Source organism: Copidosoma floridanum, unplaced genomic scaffold (genome assembly GCF_036245765.1).
Source record: "Copidosoma floridanum isolate Cflo_tuat_1 unplaced genomic scaffold, Cflo_Japanese_pri ptg000019l, whole genome shotgun sequence".
NCBI lineage: Eukaryota > Metazoa > Arthropoda > Insecta > Hymenoptera > Encyrtidae > Copidosoma > Copidosoma floridanum.
Window position 1 is genome coordinate 15,191,687 of NW_028321896.1, and position 24,403 is coordinate 15,216,089.

At 36.2% G+C, this 24,403-nt stretch overlaps 1 protein-coding gene across 1 annotated transcript in view; it reads left to right on the top strand.

The window, feature by feature from the left end:
• LOC106636543 (KCNQ potassium channel) overlaps positions 1 to 21,881 on the top strand; it is a 59,202-nt gene extending 37,321 nt beyond the window's left edge. The window contains exons 11-17 of the mRNA XM_089592542.1: positions 38 to 235; positions 4,820 to 4,890; positions 6,533 to 6,660; positions 15,018 to 15,114; positions 15,411 to 15,748; positions 17,366 to 17,784; positions 21,086 to 21,881. Of these exons, the coding sequence (XP_089448668.1) occupies positions 38 to 235; positions 4,820 to 4,890; positions 6,533 to 6,660; positions 15,018 to 15,114; positions 15,411 to 15,748; positions 17,366 to 17,784; positions 21,086 to 21,501 (1,667 nt within the window). The 3' untranslated portion in view covers positions 21,502 to 21,881. The remainder of the gene's footprint in view (positions 1 to 37; positions 236 to 4,819; positions 4,891 to 6,532; positions 6,661 to 15,017; positions 15,115 to 15,410; positions 15,749 to 17,365; positions 17,785 to 21,085) is intronic.
• Positions 21,882 to 24,403: the final 2,522 nt, after the last annotated feature.

A 24,403-nucleotide genomic window follows, 5' to 3' on the forward strand; every position in this document is an offset into this window, starting at 1 on the left:
GTAGCGAGCAGCAACAGAAGAACAGCGGCGGCAGCAGCGACAGCTCAGAGTTTCGGGAGATCATCGTCGACCCTCGAGTTGCACGAGCTGCGCATTGACGGGCTGATCGGCCGGCTAGGTGAGACCTCGTCTACACTGCCCCTCGCACTTGCGGGCCTAGTATCTCCGCTACCACCTCTGCCGGAGCTTCTGGGGTCCCCGACTTCCCCGAATGCCTCTCCAACTTCCGAGAAGAGTACGGCCGGCTTATGTTTATCTGTATACGTATATGTGTGTCGGTATAGTGAACGACAACAAATTGTTTTTAGCATCAGAGTTTAGAGCAACGTCATATAGTTTACGTTGTACTGTACCGTTGACTTTAGAGCCAAAACCAGCACGCTAATCTAACTTTCTCTATTTTTTCTTTTTTTTTTTGTTTTTATTTTTTGTCTTTAATACACACTATTTTACTTCCATCTAAGTTTCGCTCTTGTATTTCTATTGTTTTTTTTTCTTGTTTAATTCTTGTTCCAGTGAGCCATTTCATACTTGACATGTCGCACAAGTTAAATATTTTCGTATTGTGAATCACTTTGAAAAAAAAAAAAAAAATTGTCTGACGTGTACAAGTTGGATGGTTCGCGTTTCCAGGAGCTCAGGCTCAGCTTTCTTTATGCTATCGTTTTTAGTGCTCGGTCGGTGCCTTGAAAGTTGTTTGATTTTTTTTTTTGTCTTGTTTGCATTTTTGCTTTTGATTTGAGTGCACTTTTTTCAACTGCTTTTAACAAATTTTGTACATATATTTTTCCGCCACGTGGGTTTAAGTTTTAACATCAACCTTTTCACGGAGGTTTGACACAAGTGATGGTGTTCCATAAAAATTTACAAAACGAAATTATACAATAAACAAAAAAATTCTGTCCCACTAATCTTGATCCGATTTTACTTCTTTTCTCAGTACACGCTATTTATTGCGTACTAATTCGTCGTAACATTTTTTTTAGCCTCGAATGAAAACTTGTCGATTACTGATAAACTTTAGCCAAATTTTTAGAAGTTCAAGTTTAGTTTCGCCAAAAGTTACAACAAATTCTAGTTACGACCCTCTGGAAAACTTGTATTCTTGAGTATGCGTATACGGTAGATCAGGTACTTTAACTAGTGGTACATAATAGTGGTATCTTGTCAACGTTTTCAATATCTGGATGTAATGTACTTGATATCTTAAAACTCGTTATCCGTCCACTAGTTTTTTTTTCCATGACTATTCATACTGAATTATGAAACTGATGTACCGAAAAGTTTTTGAGCTCAAATCTCTAATGCACCTTCTGATGGACATCGTTTTTTGATACCTCGACAACATTTTCAACTTTCAACAGCTATACATACCTCGACAGGATGTATGATGAATAGAAAGCCACACACAATATCGAGGCAGCCTTTCCAATCACTATACGTGCACCTATAGAAGATGCATCAAACGACTGAAAGATACAAAATTCTCAACTTTCCAAAGTCCGTTACTCGGACACCGACTTTGTCGATTATGCCAAATCTGGAGTACATAATGTATTGACGTAGTCTCCGCTTTCTGGTTCATTCCATATAGTGGTCACCTTTCCATTCTTGAGGAATGATGGGTAACACTGACGAGAGACCTTATTCAAGTGTTTCACTAGCCATAAACTCTCCTTCCTGAAATAAATATCCGTAAAATTATAACGAAAATAGCTGAGTAAAAACGTAGAGGCTCTCGAGCGTATACTAAGTACTTGTGTCAAGAGATAGTTCAATGAAACAGAAAAAACAAGGGAGGGAAGATTCATCGGATGGTATACACATTCAAGATTTTAGTTAGGTGCGATGCTTGTACATGTGAAGAAGAAAGTCTTGTCGTGCTTTTTGGCAGCGTGTTGCAACGAGAGTAGTATACGAATTACAGGCTGTTCAATTATATATCGCCAGGGTCGGATGAGGATGGAAGGGAGGGGGGGGGGTATGGCCGACGACTGTCTGCCTGCCTCATTACGCGGCTGGTTGAAGCACCGGCACGCCTCATTGCGGATGCAATTAATTAACGCGCCACGTCGCTCGTGAATAAAACGGCACCCCCCTGCCTCATCCTGGCCTCCCACTTGGTTTTGCGACTTTGACGAGCCTCTCGAGGGGCACAAACTTTCGCCGAGATTTTGCACCAGCGAACAAAGTGTGGGCCGGGGAAAAGCTGTCGTCATTGGATTTACAGTTGTATATAGAGGGAGAAGATGGCGAAAGAGGGAGCACCGAGGATGCATAATACCGTGGGCCCATGCAAATGCACCCACTTGCATATTTTGCGAGGAGATGAATCTAGGCAGCCGAGAAATTATGCCGCGTCGTCGGTATAACAAGGGAAAGAAGGTACAGACTGCGGTTCCTTGTTTTCTGACTGGAGCCTTTAAATGGTTTCGTTATCGATTTGTGCAACTGCGGAAAATGCGCTGATTGTTATTTTTGAAGAGGGTACTGCTTCCCGATAAAACGAGCTTTGCGGCAATGCGAGACTTGTGATCACTTTTCTTTTTATATATGTTCTTGGATCATTTTTGTTACTACCCATTTCACAAAAGATGTTCAAATGATTTATCATTTATCGTCACTTGATAAGAACTACGACTGTGATTTTTAATTGATATCACTATGATGTTTTCTAGTGCTAATAAAGTACTGTTAATGCGGAAAAACTAAATTTTTTAAAAACTGGTTTAGATGACATTTGTAATAATAGTAAATACAACAAAAAATCACTTGACTTGGAAATTCATTCGGTCAAAATAATCACATCATAATATTTATTTAAAAGTTTTATTAGAATAAAGTGTATGACTAATGTAACAAAAACATTTTTTTTATCAACAATAAATGTAAGTATATGTCTAATAGTCAGGGCTAATTGTTTGTACAAACACAAAAGGTATGTTTGAAGGGCATTTATGGTGTTTGCAAAAGGTTTATGAAGAAAACTATTATCAAAGTCAAGTCTAAGACAACAAAGTCCTATGAGAAAAATTAGTGAAATCGGATTGCCTGATTCTTATTTATTTACTTATTTATTTATTTTGTTGACTATCACTTGTTTTTTCATCAAATGCTTACTTTTAGTCACTTTGAATTTCACGGTGTAAACGCTTTCTGTTTTATTACAGCTAAATTTTTTTTGTGTTTGCTTGAACATTTTTTTTCAGTTTCCATGAAATTTTCTCAATCACGTTTTTTACATATCCTTGAGAAATTGACATTTTTGTATTTCAATAAATAACACTTTTCAACTTTATTGCAGAGATTTTGAGTTTTGTAAATTTTTTATTGATTCAAAAGACGTTTCGGAAAAAAAAAATTCGAGGTACGCTGCATATTATAGCTGCACTAAAGTATGTGAAAACGAAATTGTGTGTAAACAAAGTTTTTTAGGTACGAGTCACAAACTTGTCTCTGTATCGCGTTAAAAGAGTTTTAAGCAATAAAAAAAAAAATCATAGCTCGAAAAGTTAGAGCATGGTAATTCAAAAGTGATTGACACACAAATACTTGATCTAATAATATTGCTTGCTAGAATTTATAGTCACATGCAAACATGTTTTCGATCACCTGGTATCATTTTGTCGCAGTACATGCATATTCATTTGTTTCAAGGACACGCAATAATTTCCAACGCATACATTTGCAACGAATAACGTCATTTATGCGTGTGCAGTTGTAATTAACTATGATTGACTACTAATACATTACTGAAAATTTATTTATAAACTAATTATTTGACCCAGTCTCATCTTGCTCTGTGAATGTTGTTAAAAGATTGTTTGCAAAAATAATTACATAAATCATCACTAAATTTCAGTGTAACCTTTCCCCAAACACATGGGACAAGACACATCTCCGTATTTTAAAACGCATGGCACGCTTGAACCCAATTTGCGATTAATGGCAATGACAGTATGACAATTTCCAAGTTAACGAGCCATTTGTACTCTATGAATTTTGTAGTGTCCTTAATACATATTTTACGCAACCAGTTATCTGACACAAAGAGCACATCACGTGTGATGATAAACCCCAAAATAATTTAGTATTTTTCTCTCATGCAAACATAAATCTACATATTGTAATGTTGGACGGGGTTGCAAAAAAATCACTTGTTTTTGGGTTTGCAGCTTGATTTCATTTATATTTCAACGAAACTTGAAAAATTAATAAACTTAAATTCACGAGACCTACTTGGATTGTAAATTACACCGAATCTGAGTTACAAGACTTCTGAATTTCGCAAAATTAAACAAAGTTAATGAAATATTCTTTTGATTATCAACTAAATTCAGTAAAATTTATGAATCCAAGCAAGGCACGTGTTTGATTGAAAAGTCTCATAGTAGATTATGACTTTGACATTTTTCAACTTTTAAACTCACATGTACACTATACACACCAGACAATATCGTCTGTTTTTACGATGATTTAAGTGTGTAGTGGTTATTTCAAGGAAATTCAGATTGTTTAACAAAATTTCTTTGTTATCAATGATATCTTTATCATAAAAAGCGTATGCAAGTACTGTGTCATGATACAACATTTTAAATTCGTAACCCTACTTACATTTTTTTTTACATTTATCATAATGCCATGACAATAGATTAAGAATAACGTTTTATTAGTGAACGTAATGTGCACGCGAATCCTTAGTGGTACGACTGATGAACTGAAAAGAAAGAGAGAGAGAGAAAGAGAGAGATGGAAAGGGAGGGAGATGATTTTTTGACGATAAATGTTTGAATGCTCTATTAAAAATTTGTGCCCTCAGATGAAGACGAGGAACCTCGATGCGTTCAGCTTACCCCCCAGCATAAAGGTGCGATAAGGGCGATACGAAAGGTGAGTAAGCAAATCGTTGTTCTTTCAGTTTTTTATTATTTTTATTAAGTTTTTTGGAGCTTCCAATTCGTCCTCCATACAACTTCCCGTTCTTTTTCCTATTTGGTATAACATGATAAATTTACTGAATCATCATTCTATGGTGAACATTTAAATTGAAATTGATGAAGTTGCGTGTAGAGAACCATCGATGAGTTACGCTCGATCAAACATCAGCACCGATAACTTAACTACGCCATGACGTATATAGCAATTTGTTTTAATGAACATTTGGAGTGTTACTGTTTTCTCTGTAGTGTTTCATCGAGCTGTTGCGTCGATCATAATCGATGTTTTTCTATAGTTAATGATGATCACATGCACGATTTGAAAAATAAAAATCGTGTTTCTGACAGAAGATTCTCTATTCACCTGGACATCAGTACAGTGGGGGTAATCATACACTTTTTTTTTTTTTTATCATGTAACACCGATATTTTGTAAACATTGAATATCACGTGGCTTTTGTACATAGCAGCCAAATGGTAACTCTCACTGTCACCTTAATGCCGGATGGACAGGCGTCTAGAGAATTTTGTGAGAATAATAAAAACCGCGGTCGACTAGATTAATGGAGTCATACACAGGAAAGTACGCGTTAACACTGACACAACAATGAAACAAACAAAATTCAATATTATTCACAGCCAATTAATAATGGAAATATAGTTAACGAACACTCTAACCACTAATATCATTGACTTGCATTGAAAAGTATAATACAGATGGCATATCAGCGACGAATCAGTGAAAAAAATAACATGTAACATTATAATTGTAATGTAAATTTATCTGTTAAATTAAACAAAGCCATATTTACTACAAGACATTACAGTAGTTTTTCACTGATTCAAAATTGATAAATCACCATTATCGAATGATCAATTCAGGTACTGACAACAATAATCAACTTATATTACGTATTGTCGATTTTAACCCTTTTTCTAGCTACAAAATTATTTCCTATGATTTTCAAATATTCTAAAAACAGTGTTTTTTGCTAAGAAAGTATTTTCCTAACAATAGTTGGTATTGGGTTGATCATTTAATAAAAAATATCAAATGTTAGTGCAAAAAATAATCACTGGTACTAAAGCGTTTTCAACCTGTTACTTTCTTATTTTTATAAACTACACGAATAAAAAAAATCTTTTGTCTAAAACTGAAATGTAAATAAAATAATTTTACTTGTTGACCTTGCAAATATTGAAATTTTCTAACATAAAATTACTATGAAATTCTTGATCAACTTAAAAGGTTTAAGATTGCAATTAACTTGCTTTCTTCGCGAATAAGTAAAAGCGAGGAGGATAAGTAAATTTAAAAGTAACCAACCAAAATAGTTTTTGTCCTGTAAAAAAAAATTTTTTTTTTTTTTTTTTTAAATTACGCTTTGTTTTGTCAAAATAGTGATTAGTTTTTGTATTCCATTGGTTGGATAATATCTCATACAAGGTCGCACACAAACTTACATGTAGAGCAGAGCCCGATAGTTCCCCACAAAATAACACACAAAAACAAAGAAAAAAAAATACAACCGGTATGTGATAAGGTTATCTAACAAATCGTGTGTGAACAACTTGTCCGTATTTATATATGCCAGATGAAGTACTTCGTGGCGAGGCGGAAATTCAAAGAGGCGCTGAAGCCGTATGACGTTAAGGACGTGATCGAGCAGTACAGCGCCGGCCACGTCGACTTGCTCGGTCGCGTGAAAAATATCCAAACTAGGTAGTCCACTCTACTCTCTCTGCTATATACTTACTTCTCCTCTGCTACACTTCTCTCTTTGCCTCAAACTTGTCTCACAATAACTCCGCCCCTTACGACGCGCTGGCTCTCCCCGATTCTCAACGGACGAAAGACTATTCATCCTTTTTTCTTCCACCCTCGTAATACATGCCATACGCAACCTCCGCACTTTCACTCGTATCACTCCTGCTTCGAGTCCTTTTATGCCCGACGACAAGCCAAAAAAATTCCCCACCACCTCTTTCCTTGGAATTATCGTCGGTGATACAGACCCATCCAAGGGACAGGGAAAGGATTGCCTTCGGCGCCAATAACCCACCCCAGTCACCTGTACCACCCTTTTATTTCTCACGTTCGAATGTACGTGTTCATTGTACGCCGTGAATTTATTCCCCCCGCTCTTGTGTCTACATCTCTTTCTCTATCTGTCCCCCGTCTTGCACTTGCATGACCTTGTTTTCTCGTGTGCGTTCAATCAAGAAACCTGATTTTTCTCCCCCTCCTTGGAATGCCGTGTAGATGTATATATTTATACTACCCCGTGTACATGCAAAGGTGAAAGGATGTTGAAAGTATATATTTTTACTACGTTTTTGGATGGGTCAAATTATTCAAGAAAATCCGTTGGAGCTTGAATTTTTACATGTTTTCTAAGAATATTAATTTTTGGGGTTTTTTTGCTATACAATACATTTTTGCCAAATATTATATTTGTATAGATAGTCTCTAGATATAAAAGAACAATGACGTGCAAAAAAATTAATTTTTTCTAAAGTTATAATTGTTATTACATGAGCTATAGGCGGATACCATAAGATGATAGACATTTTTAAGTAAGTTTTGCCAAATCAGAGTGTTTAAAGTGAAATAAAAACCATCCGTGGCTGCAATTGTATTTTTTACTTCAGAGGTGGTATATTATTACCCTTTTAGTGAGCAAATATTAATATTTAAAACAGATGGAAAAAAATATTTATTACGAGATTCCAAGTTATTACTCATTTACTGACTTGAAATCAATTTATTTTCAACATTCAAACCACATAAGCATTCAAGTAAAATCAACTCCTAGCTATAACAGTAACTTTGAATGATAAAAGAGATTTTGTTAAATCATACTATGAATGTGACGAGGATCCGTTGTACATAAGTTTTATGAGTTGAACAAGTTCAGTACGAAGTTACACATGCACAGGTAGCTCACTTTCTCGTGCTTAGATAAAGTACAAGGTTGCACGAGAAAATTTCGAAAACATAATGAAAGTTACGCGTGGAATAGTGAGAACTCGAAATGTCATTAAAAACATCCCTTCCGCACAGCGTGAAAATGATGAACTCGTGAACTCAAACTATATACTCTCCTGGCAACATCCTCAAACTTAAATCTTCCCCAACTGTTTTCATGCAAGTGTGTGTAAAATTCAAAGATGCGCACGTGTCTCTATTTCTTTTTTCTGTCTTTCAAAGCGTTTCCTAAATTGGACTTTCAAATTTAATTGATGCTCTCACGATGGGCGGATACTCGTCCCCCAATGAGACCCCGATATGTCTTCTTTCTCCAACAATAAAAAGATACAAAAATAATACGTTCGACTCCTATTCGACCATATTTACTTATTCGCGTCACGTGCACGTATACTTTTTTTTCGCTGATTTTTTTCACACTTTTCCTTCTTACTTCTTGTTAAAAGTACACCCAGAGTTTCCAACCTCGCCTTTACATTTCATCGACGCGTCATTGTGTATCTCTCGTCCCCTCACTTCCCTTTCCATCGATTACTCATTTCTACATATAACTGCCTCCCTGCCCTGGCTCATAAATTATACTCTTCTTTATCTAGAGCCTCTCGTATCACGTCCCTCATACGTAATACATCACCTCCATCCTTTTGCATTTCTTGCTTTAGAATTTCATCCCGAGTTTAAATTTTCTTTTGTCTCCCAGACGAAGTGGAATTTCTTTCGAGTAGGTACACTTGACGTTTCCTGTGATGAAATTAAAACTTACCCAATCAACTTTCAAATAGGGAGACAATAATGTTCATTCGTTGTGATTTCCCACTCAGTACTGGGCTCTTGAAACCCTTCCAACATTTTTGAAAACTCGAACAAAAAAGTCAAAAATGGTTTACATCTCGAAAGTAAATCACGATTGTCGTAACAAGACTCGTAAGGGTAGTTCTTCCAGATGGCACGCGAATGAAAAGTAAAATAGAGACTCTGCCGTACATCTCACGTAAGAAAGAAGATAACGAGAACGACGCTAAGCCGCGGGTTATTGCTACTTTCACGATTCCCCGAGTGCCTCGGAATAAAGTGTCCTGGTCCAGCCTCGATGATAACGAAGTAACGGAACAACAACGATATAATTCCAGAAAAAGCCCAAGAGAAAGGGAGAGAACGAAACTCTCCCCACGCCGAGCCAAAGAATTCAATTAGCCAAGCCACTCCGCCTCGATACGTCCTCTCTTCGTACATCGACTCCTTTTGTACATTGCAACGGCACGGCGAATATTACTCTTGCTCGACTGCCCGAGAATTGCCGCTATCGATTACTCACCCCTTCCACCATATATCGAGAGCGCCACATTTCATTAAGCTGTCGCGCATCCCTCCCATGCTCGCTTGTCTTTAGATTAAATTCGTCCGAGTTATCATCAGCCAGCTTCTTCTATATATGTACAAACTGCTGTGCTCCACGTGTGTGTACATTTATATGTGGTACAAGCCTGGTGCGTCGCCAAAGTTGTTGTTGTTGTCCTTCTTCCTGATTTCTTCTCCGCTTCGCTGGATGGGGTGTCGATCGATCCTCCATCCCTTCCACGTAATTACCCCCGATGGTGAGGCACATTGTGCATGTACCATACCTGTGTGTACGTGCGTGTGGTGGAAGATTTGCTCGACCTCTTCCTCAATGGGTTTTGCACTGCGGACACGTGACGTTCCAAGTTCGTCGTTGTATCCGTTGCAACGCTTTGCCTATAGCCGTTCCACCTAACCGACGTTGAATTGAATTTCCATTGGTTCAGCGTGCCCACTTCGATCGACGCTTCCTTGGTTAATTAGATCTTGAGGTCTTACGGTATAATACATTTATGTATTGCTTTTAAACATTTTTAACTTTCCTTTTCAAATAAGTTAGAGGGTTAAGAGTATACATGCGAAACAAAGTAATTACTGATGTTGATTATGTTATCTTGCCCTTCGATTACAGTTTCTGTGCGATCTTTTCTTTCTGATGTTTCTATAGACAATCAAAAAGTTAAAAAAATAGTCTCATGATTAGTTCAGATCTCTGGATATTTTTGATTAATTCCCAAACTCAAAACGTAATGTTGGTGTTTTTTTTTTTTTTTTCATATCCTTCTCTCGGCCTCGTAAGGCTGCACAGACATTTTATGGATTTGACAATACTCCGATTGCAAATAAAGTATAGAAAAAAAAAAAAAAAAAACTTCATTTAGAAATATTTACGTCTGAGCGCTTTTGAACTGTAATACTCTTAACTTTTTTTCTTCTAAATGATATCTTGCGATTTGAATGTATTACATGGATTATTTAAAAATGAAAAAAAACTTTTGAAGTTCGTGATTGGAGGCACAAGAAAAATGTATGCGTATTTCTCGCGAAATATTACATTTGAATAACATTAATCACAGTTTTTACAAGCTCGCGAAGCTGAGAGAAAAAGATTAAAGTAAAAAATCGCGAAATTTAAGAAACACCGGGGCTATAGAAATTTATATTTCTTTACAAATTAAACGAGGCCTCAAAGAAATTAATAGGGAAATTAGTCCTTGCTCTCAGATTGTCGTGGTAAATGCGGTAATCAAAAAAAATATCCTTCGAACGACTGTTACATTTAAACAAAAAGTTTGAACTTATCTACATACAGGCTCTTAAACCGAATTTACTTTTCGCGAATCCCATAAAAATCGCCCCTAAGTGGGGCATAAATATCGAGATAAGAACTTTGTTTCGGACTCGTAATCCAACTTCTTCCATCAAACAATTCCAACGTCCACGTAAAAAATACAACCACCACTCGATCATTATATTTTTACACGCCAACGAAGTATCACATACAATGTTGTAAACTCTATTATACCTCGTTTGCGCTATCTTTCCTCGTACACATGTTCTTTTCCAACGTCGTGTGTCTTTATCTTTCATTCTTTTTCCACTGTATTACCAACAACTCTCCTATCACTCAACCATCACAAATATTATACGCGTATATATAATATATATACATGTAACGACACACCCGATGACTGCCTCGACCGCCCGAACCACCCCTTTCAGTCTCTACTAATAGCTGTATAACGCTGCGACGTGCGTGTGCCTCTTACATCTCTCTTTCTCACTCTCTCTCTCTCGCTCTCGCTCTGTGTTAGTGTCAAGTGTCAAGTTGCTTGTTAGCCATGTGTCGTGCGTGATGATGGTGATATAACGAAGAGCATGTAGTTCAAGCAATCCATTTTAAATATGCCGTGTGTGTGTGTGTGTATGTATCATTAAACTTTTAAGGCGCCTGTGCAATAACCCACCTATATTAACCTTTCGGACGATCAACTTTTGTTTCACCCGATCGCACTTTAGATTTCGCGTGGCTCTTTTTTCAACTCCCCGCGCGTGCGATCGTATGTGTACACACGCCCTCTCCGTGCCGTCGTTTCGCTTGATATATATCTTTATACAGGTGGCATGAGATTTTTTAGAGTGACTACGTTTTTTCCTCGCATTTTTATGGTACTTGACTTTTTTTCTCCTTTTCTCTGATGGCCCTTGGGTTTTTTTTTCTCTTCTATTGTATATTGACTGAACAAAAAAGTTTTCCCAAGGCCAGATAATAATAATAATTTTTTCTTGTTTTTTCTTCATTTACTTTTGTTTTGGCAAATGACTAAACTGTACATGGTTTTTAAAAATGGAATGCTTTTTAATGAAATTTCGATATAAATTTTCATCGACCGATTATTAATTAACCAAGTATGTTTAACCATTAATATAAATTTGCACCATTAATTTTATACATCTCTCTCTCTGTAAATATCCTCGAGTGTAAAAAAATTTTAATTTCACAAAAAATAAAATAAATATACTAAAATATGACGGAATGCATTAGATTTCAATTAGTTATTAAAAAAAACTACGTACATATGCTACAGCTATGGTATTTACGAAGGTACGAATCATCAAATCATTTCAGTAAAATTACATGTAAATTAAAAAAAAAAAAAAAAGTAATATTATTTATACAATACCACCTCCCAATATAGCCAGTGAAATATCATGTTTGAGAGATGGAAAACGTATTATTTATTTACTTTAAATATTATTTGTCAATAACTCATTGAAATAAATACCTCTTCGCTCAAGTCTCATTTCACCTCGTTAACCACCAGCGAATGAACCGGATGATCTTCCTGGACTTGAAAATCCTCGCTAGTACAGAAGCGAGCATATTTGTGCCACCGATTCGCTTTTTTCCACACACATATACCATAAAATACAACACATGCATAGATAATACATACTCGATTGTCGCGGTCCCGAGGGTCGAGTTTCGAAGATTCGATTCAAACAGAATTAAGCTTTTCGTCGTAATTAAAGGTTCGTGCGCGGAATCTCAAGCTCGTATAATGTACGGTTGGTAATGCTTTCTCGCTGCACCTTCATTGAGTTTCTACTTGAGAAAAAAAATTTCGGATGCTTTCGCGGATGCACTTAGCGTTCCATATTGTAGGGAATTACGAGTTGATTGAAGATGGGCTACACGAAAAAGGACAGGATAGCTTTGGTGCACTGATTGCGTCCCAAATCTTTAAAAAATACCTTGAGCTTACAAACGAATGAAAACAATGTTATCGCAGTACAGTTGACACATTAATTATATACGACACAGTCGACAGATCGAAGCTTAGCATTGATTACTGATTAATGAGCTAGTTATTTTTTTGTTTATTTAGAATATTATTTGCTTCTTAGAAAATTTTATGACGTTTCATGAAACAGTCGTGTGCTTTAATAATTTTTGATGATTAAAATAGCCTTTATAATTGATACTTACTTCTATAGAGTCCTCAAATTTTATTTTGTTAAAAACAATACATATTCGTATCGATAAATGATTCTATTCAATTATCACAAATTTTCCACTTTCGTAATTGGCATGTATTCAAAAAAACTTTTGTCATTGTGCTGATAAATAGAGTTTAGATAAACAATTAAATGTTTTTTTCAATGCATTATAAAAATAGTCACTATAAGACTTGTTATAGAAGCTTTATTTGATTTTTTTTAATTAAAATACTTATCATTTAGTATAGTCAATGATGTTAATCGATATTATTTATTATAATTAATTTTTATGTGTGGATAAAAATAAAACGATGTATTTTATTGTGATTAATTAACTCTTTTGTTTTGTTTCATAAGTTTTAAATCGCAAAGTCCACGTTAACAGTTTTTTAAGGTCGTTCAAACAGAAAAATACAAAAATGACGAATCAGTAATAGTGGTAGCAAAGATCTGTTGCCTTTATTGAGCAAAAAAAAACACGAAAAACAAAAAATCACATAATGTATAACAGAATCAATTAGCAAACATATTAACGTAAACATAAAAACTACAAAGTCTTCGTCGAGGGGAAAAAAAAAGAAAAACTCAAACAGATAAACAAAAACCAACAAACAAACAAAACAAAAGCCAAACAAACAAAACATAAAAAAAAACGCCAGCGTAAACTGTGTAATGATGTGTCTGGAAACCGCGGGGGCGTGATCGCAGCTGAAATACTTCGTGGCCCGCAAGAAATTCAGGGAAGCCCTGAAACCTTACGACGTCAAGGACGTGATTGAACAATACAGCTCCGGCCACGCCGATCTACTGAATCGCGTGCGAAATCTGCACTTCAGGTACAAAAATTGCCTCGCAGGTGCAGTCGTGCCTCCTTCTTTTTCATCTTATTTATCAAAGTTTGTTTTTGTTTTTTTTTTCTTTTATAGTTTTTATTTTTACATATTATTATTACTATTACTATTTATTATATTATTGATCACATGTGTACTTTTTATCTTCTTTTTTATCATAATGTTTTTACGTACATCTGAACGACGACACGAGCATCTAGTCGTACTGTTATTTTACATCGTTATTATTATTAAATTATCAGCTTATTTTATATAGTAGCTGGGAAAAATAGTGTTTGCATTTATATAACAATCATAAGAATACAGCTTTGCGAATGTATATGATTTGGTACGATGAACTATCTTGAAAGTGAAATTTTTAATATAAAAACAAAAAAAAATATTCTTGTGGATAATACAAAATATTCCACTATTACAAAAAACCTGAGAAGTAATGTTTAAAAATAAAAAATAAAAAAAGTTACAATATTCAAATGCTGTTTTTCCTCTCTGCACCGATATACCGTCGTCGTATTGCGCTTTTTATATATATATATGCATATTTATATATGCTGCAGTATATGATAGTTGGTCTTTTCCACCACACCCACACACAAGACAAGCTGCTTTTTTTCAACACGAAAATACAACTTTTTGCCTCGTCAAAAGTACATTTGACACTATACATTTTGCAAACGCCAACGTTTTTTGAAGCGGAAACCTGGCGAGAATCGTAAAAACTCCACTCACTGGAAGCGATTCATTTTTTTACCATACATTCATGTTCGTTCATGTGTCATTGTTTTTTTATATTTTTTTTTTTTTCCATCGTAAAAAATGTATCATCACCATGAAATAGAAAAGCGTATGTACGGCAAACCGATCACTTTGAAAAAAGATCCGTAAATCTCTCTGCAATGATTCATTGTAATTAAAAAAAAAAAAAAAAAAAAAAAAAAAAAAAAAAAAAAAAAAAAAAAAAACTAAACCTGTAAATAATACCTTGTACATAAACAGTAACGGTTTGTGGTAAATGTATGCAAGTAGTACTACGCATCTATTAGTTTGTAGGATTGCGTTAGGCGTCGAGTATGTGTTTTGATACTTTATTAGAAGTACTTTTATCGGCACTATAGCAACGAAAAACTTTTTTATTTCTCCACACAATAATTATATATTATACACATGCACACTACACAGCTCTGATTGATCGAAGTGTACAGCTTATATAGATTTATATTTATATTTAGCTGAAGCATTGTTTGCACGTGTCGTTGTTGTTATTTCACGAGCTTGTAATACGAGTAACCCGTAGAGGGTGGAGGCTTTGGTGTATGTTTTGGGCGGCTGATTGCACTGTTTGAGCGCCGAAGATCAATCAAGGCCCGCTGATATTAATTTCCTTGTCTGAACTGTAAACAGGTTAGATCAAATTCTGGGTAAACAAGGGTCGAAAGCGAGGGACGTGTACGCTTCGAAAATTAGCTTAGCGTCGAGAATCGTCAAGGTCGAAAGGCAGGTGAGTCTAACTCCGATGTTGAACACATTTTTTAATGTAATTCATACTATAGCAATTTTGGGTTTTGCACAACATTCCTTCCAATACATTAAAAACACTTTGTTCTCAAGTGTCAATTAAACGATTAGTTTCCTTTGGGGTATTGTCCCGCGATATTCGAGGTAATCTAGCAAACTTTGTTCCCTTTTGTGTGCAAAACCTCCAGCGTGACATGGGGAAAATGATGACACGCACCGAGGTGACAGTGAAACAAAAAAGAAAAAAAAAAAAAAAAGGTAATAATAAATAACCCACAGGTCGACGACATCGAAGCAAAACTCGACCAGCTTATCGAGCTGTACATGGAGGACCGCAAGCGCCTGTTGGCCCTACCGATGCCGGAACCCAAGCCCAACGGGGACGAGGACGACGGCGGAGCGCCGGAAACGCCACTATCCGCGGACGCCGGCACCTTGGCCGCCGGATTCGTGCTCAAGCCCATCCTCGTCGACAAGCAACTGTCCGAGCCGAGTTCCCCGACGACCGGCAACTTCCGGGACTCCGAGCGGCCCGGCCATCTGGCCGGTAAGCCCAAGCAGATGCACCGCGGCCACTCGGATCTCGGCAGTCGTGTCAAGAAGAGAGTCACCCTCAGGTAAGAGACCCCCTCCCCCCCATTCGGCCGAAATGCCTTAGGTCTATACTTCATTAGTCGTTAGTTAAGCATACAAGGAATTTGTTTATGTTGAACGACATTGGGTCAAATCACCATTTAAATAGGTGGATGGAACAAACAGTCGACTGGAGTAGTAGTTCAGTCGGTAGACTGTGTGGGTGCAAACGTAGTTTAAATCGAGATGATGTAATTGTTTCTAGGATATTCATTTGAGTACGAAAATAAAGAAACAGGAATATCCTTAACTTTACAAACTCGATGTGAATTACTTTTTGAAAGCACTTTTAATATAATAATAATAATAATAATATTTATAATGGTATAAATAATGTTTAAAGGTACAATAAATTCGCTCAGTGATGTACATGGACTTTTCTGTGACGTAATAATTTTTTTTACCATTTTTAGCCCAAAACTTGTAACTGTGTCCGCGCATTATGAGACTCCTTTAAGGTAGATAATCTCTCCTCTCTGATAATCCACTATGCACAATGTATGAGTCAATTTTCAGTTTCTGAATTTCTTAAGTCTTACTTAATCTCGCCGGGCTTACTTGTACTTGGATACATACATATACATATATACACTGGCACTCTTGTGAAAGCTTTGACATGTGCTTTGATAAACGCACATCACAGACTCGCTCGCTCTCTCTCTCTCGCTCGCTCTATATTTCTCTATAATTTAATCTCTTTTTTACGTAGTCGAGTTAATCTACGTCGGAAAAAACCATGTAACGTAAATGTGTTGAAAAAAAAGAATAATTACGAGATTTTTTTTTTAAATATTGTTCATGAAAAGTAGTTATTATTTTCGAATCGACATTTTCATAGATTAATTTTTTTTTAACTCCAAGAATTCTCAAAGTTACATAAACATTTTTCTTTGTTTTCTTTTATTATTATTCGTTTCATAAACAAGTTAATGCGGTATCATCTTACGATATTTCCTTGTTGCTTGGATGTCGCAATCGTACTAGTGAAATTTTTACAATTAATAATAGATTAATTGAAAAACAGACCCGCGCATTTGTTGCATCGATGCGAAGCCACCAGGGCACAAAGGATGATGACGCAAACACACACTTTTTTTACACTTTTGCCGATACTTACTTTGCTCAGTAAACTGCAGTACACACGTATATGAAACAATTATCTACACCTCGCTTGTATTTTTCTCGTACACATAGATTTAAAATTTCTCCCAAACTGGTCATGTCTTGTATAAGTTACACGTTGAAATGAATACTCGACAGCAAAAATTAGCAATATTACTCTCGCATACTGATCGCTTACACAAAACTCTTTGGCTTGTCTTTTAGTGAGAAAGAAAAAAAAAAAAAAAAAAAAAAAACCTCAAATATTTAGAAATTTTCGCTACGACTCTTCTATGCTGATTCTTTCATGAGATGATCCTTGAAACTTCTACACTAGGACTAGAAGCGCTTGTAATGAAAATAAAAATGTATATATAATATATATACTTATATACAAACACTTAGACAAGAAATACTTTTATATGTACGCAATGCCGTATACATAATTGATGGGCCAACGTGACGACTGATCAAACGAAAATGTTTGTGTATCCTTGCAGCCGAGCCATCTCCCACCAACCGTCACGAACTTGTCTGCTCCGCAGTTCCATACCGTCGCACCTGGTGCTTCCGACCGACTCGTCGAGCGTCCCGGTGTCGTCATCGTCGGTCGCACCGTCGACGAAACCACCGCGAATACCAACGACAACGGCGACGATGACGACAGTTGTCGCGTTACCACCGGCTTCGGCTGGTGTGGCAACGCACTCGTCGGTAGCCCCAACCTCGGTGGTGACGACGCGCCAGGGCGACGTGGTGATAATGGTGCCTCCGCTCTGCAGCTCCGAGCTCGAGGGCGGCAATCATCAGCTGCTGCAGGGCGAGAGTGACCTGTACTCTTCCTCCTCGTCGTCGGCCACGACTATTGTCGTTGCTCCGGATGATGACGAGCTGGACCAGAGCTCCAAGGACACAACTGGTTTGTACCTCGCCAACATTCGCATGCGAGCTTTTTTTCTGTTTTTGTTCGTTTTGTTGTTCATTCGTGTGAATCGATGTTAGTTCATGTGTTCCAAAGTGTGTTGGTGTTTATTAAGTGGGTCATCTACACTTTCAAGTAAAATAGGAGAAAGCGTGCGAGGGTCCTTGAGTGATTTTAGGATATATTGAAAAAAAACTTAGATTTATCCACTTTTGCTTTGTTCAACGCTTTTCGCTGAGGTAGATGCAAGCTGTTTTTTTTTTTTATTGATTAGTTAATTTATTCATACGCATCACGATTTTTAAGATGAATCGCAAAAAAAAAAAAATTTTTTTGTAGCATTAATAAAATCTAAAATGGAGCCCTATCGATAAAAAAATTGTAGTTTAATGAGAAAATCTCATAGTTAGGGATTTCCATTATTTTTCTTTCAATCGCTGTAACTTTTGATCAGTAGCACTGGATCAAAGATTTTTTTATTCAGTTGATTGAAGAACAGTAAGAGAAATCGTAGTGATAATTCTATTTCGGACAGCAAAAAATAAATAATGCACGTAATACTTATTTTGAAATAAAGCACATCGATTATAGATAGAATCACAAAATTAACAAAAAGTGCAAGAAATTGACAAACACATCTGAAACACGCTAAGGGTTGCACTTTTCTCGAAAAGTACGGCCAATAAAATGCTATAGGACGCGAATCACGTAGAAAAGTATAACAGCAGCTCATGTAGGTACAAGCGTACAGTCAAACAATAAGCAAGTTAGCGATGCATCGAGTACTAGATGCTTCTCTAAACTTTGGCAAAGTAATTAAAACGTGCGATCTATATTAAATAAAACAACAAAGTATTCCATAACCACAATTTTAAATATCATAGATAAGGAAAATCATAAAAATGTTAACGATCGCACGTTTTACAAGTCCTAATGTACAAGGCGATTATACCTAACGCCCATTGTATCATGTACACAAGTATCAAGCGTGAAGTAAATCATAAGCAAATTGTGCACCCATACCCTGTTCATTATCTATACTTATTCCCACCCAACCCAAACTTTCCACAGCTCCTTTCTCTCTAACTCCAACTCACAAAGCAAAAGCATGTTTGTTTCTTTATTTGTGTACGTTTATCTATGTGTGTGCGTTTTACAGCATCGACGAACACTGCTCGCTCGTCTACTACGTCGTTATAGCGAAACAGACATAACACAGTAAGTTTAAAATCCCTTCCTCGCCCTCGGCCCTCTTTGGTTCTGTTTGGATGCATTCCTTCCTATAGAGAGAGCGCATACCTTGTACATGCGCTATCCAGCACTTATTTACTTGTATCCAGTGCATACTGCTGCAGGCTTCGCAAAATTTAGCCAGCTTATTGCATGAAACCCGCAACTTTAGAGATCCCTCCCAAGTACTCTCTCTCTTCTTCAAATTCTTTCTCTCCTCCTTATTGCGTTTCACTATAGAGATTGCTTATTTAGTGTACGTTGCCAATTCGCTCATCTCCTACGATTTTTTCTACTAACCGACTTTCGTTTGGCTCTTTCATTTGTTTCATGGCATATTGTGAATTATATCGACTGTTTACTTTGTTACTGTACAAAATCAACATCGTTAACAAGTCAACTTTGAAAAATCATTGTATAATACAAGCTGGTTTATTAAATGATGGAAGTGCATAGAGGCTTTGTTTGACTTAAAATTTTTTAGAAAACATAACGAGGGAGTAAAGTAAAAACTTGAAATGCTCATGAGATAAAACTGATAGCTAAGATGGTACGTAAAAATCACGTATACCAATACAATGTGTAACAACCACCAGTATACTTGAGAGAACAAGTCCTCGACAGTCACGAATTATTTTTGAGAACAAATAAAACGACTCGCTTGTTCAGTTGGAGCGCGCGTGCACACACAAACACTGCACTATCGTGTTCTCCCGGCAACTTTCGCTCAATATAAAAGTTCGCAAGCTCTCTTTTCGGTGCACATAACTTAGCGAAGCTATATATATATACTCGCCTCTCTCTATCTCTGCGATTTCACTCGCCCGGTTCCTATATTTAACTTTACCCCGCTGACTCGACGATCTTTTCCTCCCCTCCGTGTTTTTCCATTGAATCGACGCGTTAACTGTTTTTTCTCGCGTTTCCTTCAAAGGAGTCTGATGCTCCTCCACGGCTATTACACTTTGGCACTCGATACGTCACGCACTTTTGTACACGGAAATTAAAATCTGTACAGAAGAATCTCAGGCAATTTACTACGCATTTGCATATAGCTTATTAGCATGACAATTCACGGTAACTGTACGAGTGAATCCTCATTTTGCACTTTTTTTTTTATCTTTATGAGATTAGAGGCATCATTACTGATGGCTTTTAATTATGTAAACAGGAGCATGTATAATGTGTGTGTGTGTGTGTGTGTGTTAAAAGAATGAAAATAGATACTATTGAAAGGAAAAATTCGTTTTTTTTTAAACGTAAGTAGTACAATCTTATATTGACAAACTAATGGTAATAGTTTTCAGTGGCCATTCTGTCAAAGCATCAATTTTTGTTTACTCCAAATCTTCATTAAATATAATGATTTTTCAACTTTACGTACCAAAGAATTTAATTTATTTTTTAAATTAAGTAGCATAGCGTAGTGATACAATTAGCATTCGTAGCAACTGAATAATTATTAATTTTTTATTGATCGTTTAAAAGTGCATGGAGTAGGTTGTGATTACGTAATGATGAATAATATATTTGTGAACTTTGAAAATCATTTACTAGTACGTAAAAACTTTTTATCCGTTTAATTTTTATTATTTAATCCGTTTTGGCTTAATCGAATATAAACTTTGATGATTTTGAAACTTATTTGAAAGATTTACAACTTGACTTACTCAAAAATGAACAAACCAAAATTTTTTTTCTCGCAAACTTTTAAAAGTTGCAATAAAAATGTACTATTTCAGTAATAGTCGAAAGGTAATAATAGTGAAGTAGTTCAATGTACGTTTTGGCCGACCGATTATTCCCCTTAAAGTATATACGCTGGATTCTAATACATCTTACTTGCTATTGTATTTTACAAAGTAGTTAAAAATTATTTAACATCAATTTTCATCGACTGGAATTCAAGCATAGTTTAGAAAACGAGATTTACGATGAATTGTCAAAATTCAATGAATAGCATCGTCCATTACACTTGTAATGTTATTTACCTTTATGACTGAGTCTACAAAAAAAATAGGATCACCACCAAAACAAAAGAAATGAATAAACTCGTGGATGATTTCAGATAGGGTGGAGGATCGCGAAACCATCTACACGCGAGTCGTCTCGGATGACGACGAAAACGAGGAAGACGACGACGACGACGAGGAGGAGGAAGTGGAAGAATACGAGGAAGAGGGTGACAACGACGAGGGTATGGATCTGGACGCTTGCGATCACGATTACGAAGACGAAGGCGAGGAGGACGAGGAGGACGAGGAGGAGACCTCGTGCGAGAACACGGCCCTACTGGGCGCGGCGATGCGCACCCAGATAATCGTAACCCCGAGCCTAAGTCCCGTCCAGAGCAGCCAAGACATCCTCCACGAGCTCCAGCAGCAGGCCACCCAACAGCCGGCTCTCTTGCCACCAAACCACGACCACCACCACCACCACCACCACCACTCCTCGTCCTCGTCCTCCTCGTCGTCCCGCTCCTAGCTGATGGACCGCGTCGCTCCTTACTGTCCAGCCTCGGACCCAAGGGATGTGGCCCTTCGGGCGTCACTGTGTCATGTACATTTGTTACGAATCGAAAACAAAAACAAACGCGGGGAGTATGTATACACAACATATATACACATGTATACCCTCGAAAAAAATATATCGACGACGTCGCGACGAAAGGACGAGCGTGAGCGGGGGGGGGGAGGCAAACGGAGGCCAGGAAGGCAGGCAGGCACGCGATCGTTTTGCTGTATACTGCTGTTGCCATATACCGCTGCTCTAGCTTTAGGTTAATTTAAAATTGCGGGCTGTTACACGTGGGATGCATGTGGGTGTAAATGTGGGTATAAACTCGCGGGACCTTGCACGACGAGGGAGATATCTCTATATCTGTCTGTGTGTGTGTGTAACGCTATTCTGTCGCGGTGGGCTGTGCGGCATTGGCCGAAGGGAAATCGATACGAGGCTCACCTATATACTACTCGAGTTACCTTTGACCGACTAGTCCTGTTAGCCAGAGGTGGCTTACTATTTTTTTTTTTTTTTTTTTTTTTTTACGTTTTTGCTACCCGGTGACGTTTTCGAGCTCCTCGGCAAATCGTATATACGGTGTATTGTTTATTTTTAGAATATGGAAATTTTCTCGCTCCTGTGTAGATAACGATAAACCGAGCTGTTATAGGTAGATCCTTGCGAGTGTTTGGCGCGGGCTTTTAATAGTGCCTTTGGATTATTGGCGTGAACTCCTGGTAAGGGCTGTGGGCGTAAACGAAATTCTTTTGACGATGAAGGTTCGATATTGGTACGTGTGATTTAATTTTTTTTCCAACAGTTTTTTAAAGAAATCTCGTCATCTGAATTTATTGAATTTTTATTTCATGATGAGAGTGTAAATAATGCTTATTTGATATTTTATTTTATTTTATTTTATTTTTTTTTTTTTTTTTCAATAAATTTAAAGGAGTAATCAGTTTAGTGTGATTCGTGATTGGTCTTCACTTGAACGAAGCAATTTTTTTTGCAAGTGATATTACTATTCAAATAAGAGGTATGCGTGTCGCGGACGATTGATGGACGAAACGGCAATTTTTTTCACTGGATGTAACGAAACGAATGCAGTTTGCCGAGAACGAGTTTTTTTTTACCTAAATTATTTAAATTTATGGAAGAGAAAATTAAAAAAAACTCTTTGATCTTGTGTAAAATTAGAATTTATAGTAATAGCACGCGTTGCAAAAGAAATTTCAATTCATAGAATTTTTAAAGCTCTTGTCGACACATTAACTTGGAGTTTGCATTATTTCATAAAACTGTGCTGGCTAAAAAAAGATTAGAGGGTTAATGAACGTTTTTAATTCACTTTTATAGAAGTATATTTTTCATCCAGTGCTTCTTAAATTAATTAATCGATTTTTTTTATTTTCTAGTCGGAAATTCTGACGGACATTAGAAACGAGAGATATTTTTTTGTGGTACGCACTATTGATAACTTTATTTAAAATTTCACGAATTTTCGTTTCTTATGATTTAAACATTACCACAAAGACTCAGTTTGCGTAAATTTTAATCCCATAAAACATAATTACTCGGCCAATACCGTACAGCCATCAATTACATTAAAAAATCAATACGCGAGGACGTTTGCAGCAAAATAAAAAAAATAATAAAAACAAGAAAAATCGAATACTCACTTCGATTCAGGGTCCAGCTTCTATTTAATATGTACACGTTTTAATAGTAAAAACAAAAAAATAAATAAAATAAAATAAATTATATAACCCTCTGGCAGGGTACATCTTCTAGAACACTTGATCGTTTAAACGTTTTCACAGAGATTTTACTATTGATTTTTTGCGCTATACACACAAATATATACCTAAAAAATAAATTAGCCAAAGAGCAAAATAACTATAAATAGGTGGCACAACGAAAGAGTTCCATCGCCACTGTGGAGAAGGTTTTAGAGCTAAGAGAAAAATAAAAAAATTAAGTACTTTAAAAATTACTAATAGCTGTAAGCTGTAGATATTTAAAAGTGCTAATATTATATATACATACAAATAATCTCAGCGAACTTAATGCCGCAATTAGACACCAAATGTGTATGAAAATTGATAAACGAGAAAATAAAATAATCAATTAATGTGAAATGACAGCATTGGCTCGCGTTCGACGACACTTTCCTTCCGGTCAGTCTTCCACGCGAGAAGTATAATTGCGCACAACACGTAGATTATTAATATTATTATTATTATTATTATTATTATTAATATTATCATTGCTATAAAAATTTTCGTGCATAACGATAGTAAAAGTAACATAAAAATACAAGATATTAAATCACAGCAACTAAAAACTCGCAAAAAATTAACATACATGAAAAGCTTAAACAATTCTTACTACAGTTTTTAATAAAATTAACAAAGTACAGTAACTAGTCACTAAATACTTAAGGGCAAGCGAAAACTTTTTACTTTTCACATAGCCAACGAAATATTAAAATAATAAAATCATTTTTTTTTTTTTTTTTTTTTTTGTTAAACTAAAATGTACATCAGAATAGTTTTTCTCTGCTAGTTTTAAAATGGCCAAGAAAATGAAAAAACGGAAGGAGAAAAGACCAATCTGATTTGTGGCTCGTGTAAAAAAATGTAGCAACTAGAAAAAGAGAACTCTAATTATACATACACTCTTATATTATGCATACACTCGACGCGATGGCTGATTAAAATCTTACAATTGCTCTTCAATAGTCGATGAAAAAGCAGGGGCTCAATTTTTTAAATATAAAAATAGAAAAAGAAATCGTTGTAATTATTAATAAAAACTTACACAATAAAGATTAAACTACAACTTAGGGCACAATGAAGACGCTTATACTTAACATTTATATAAA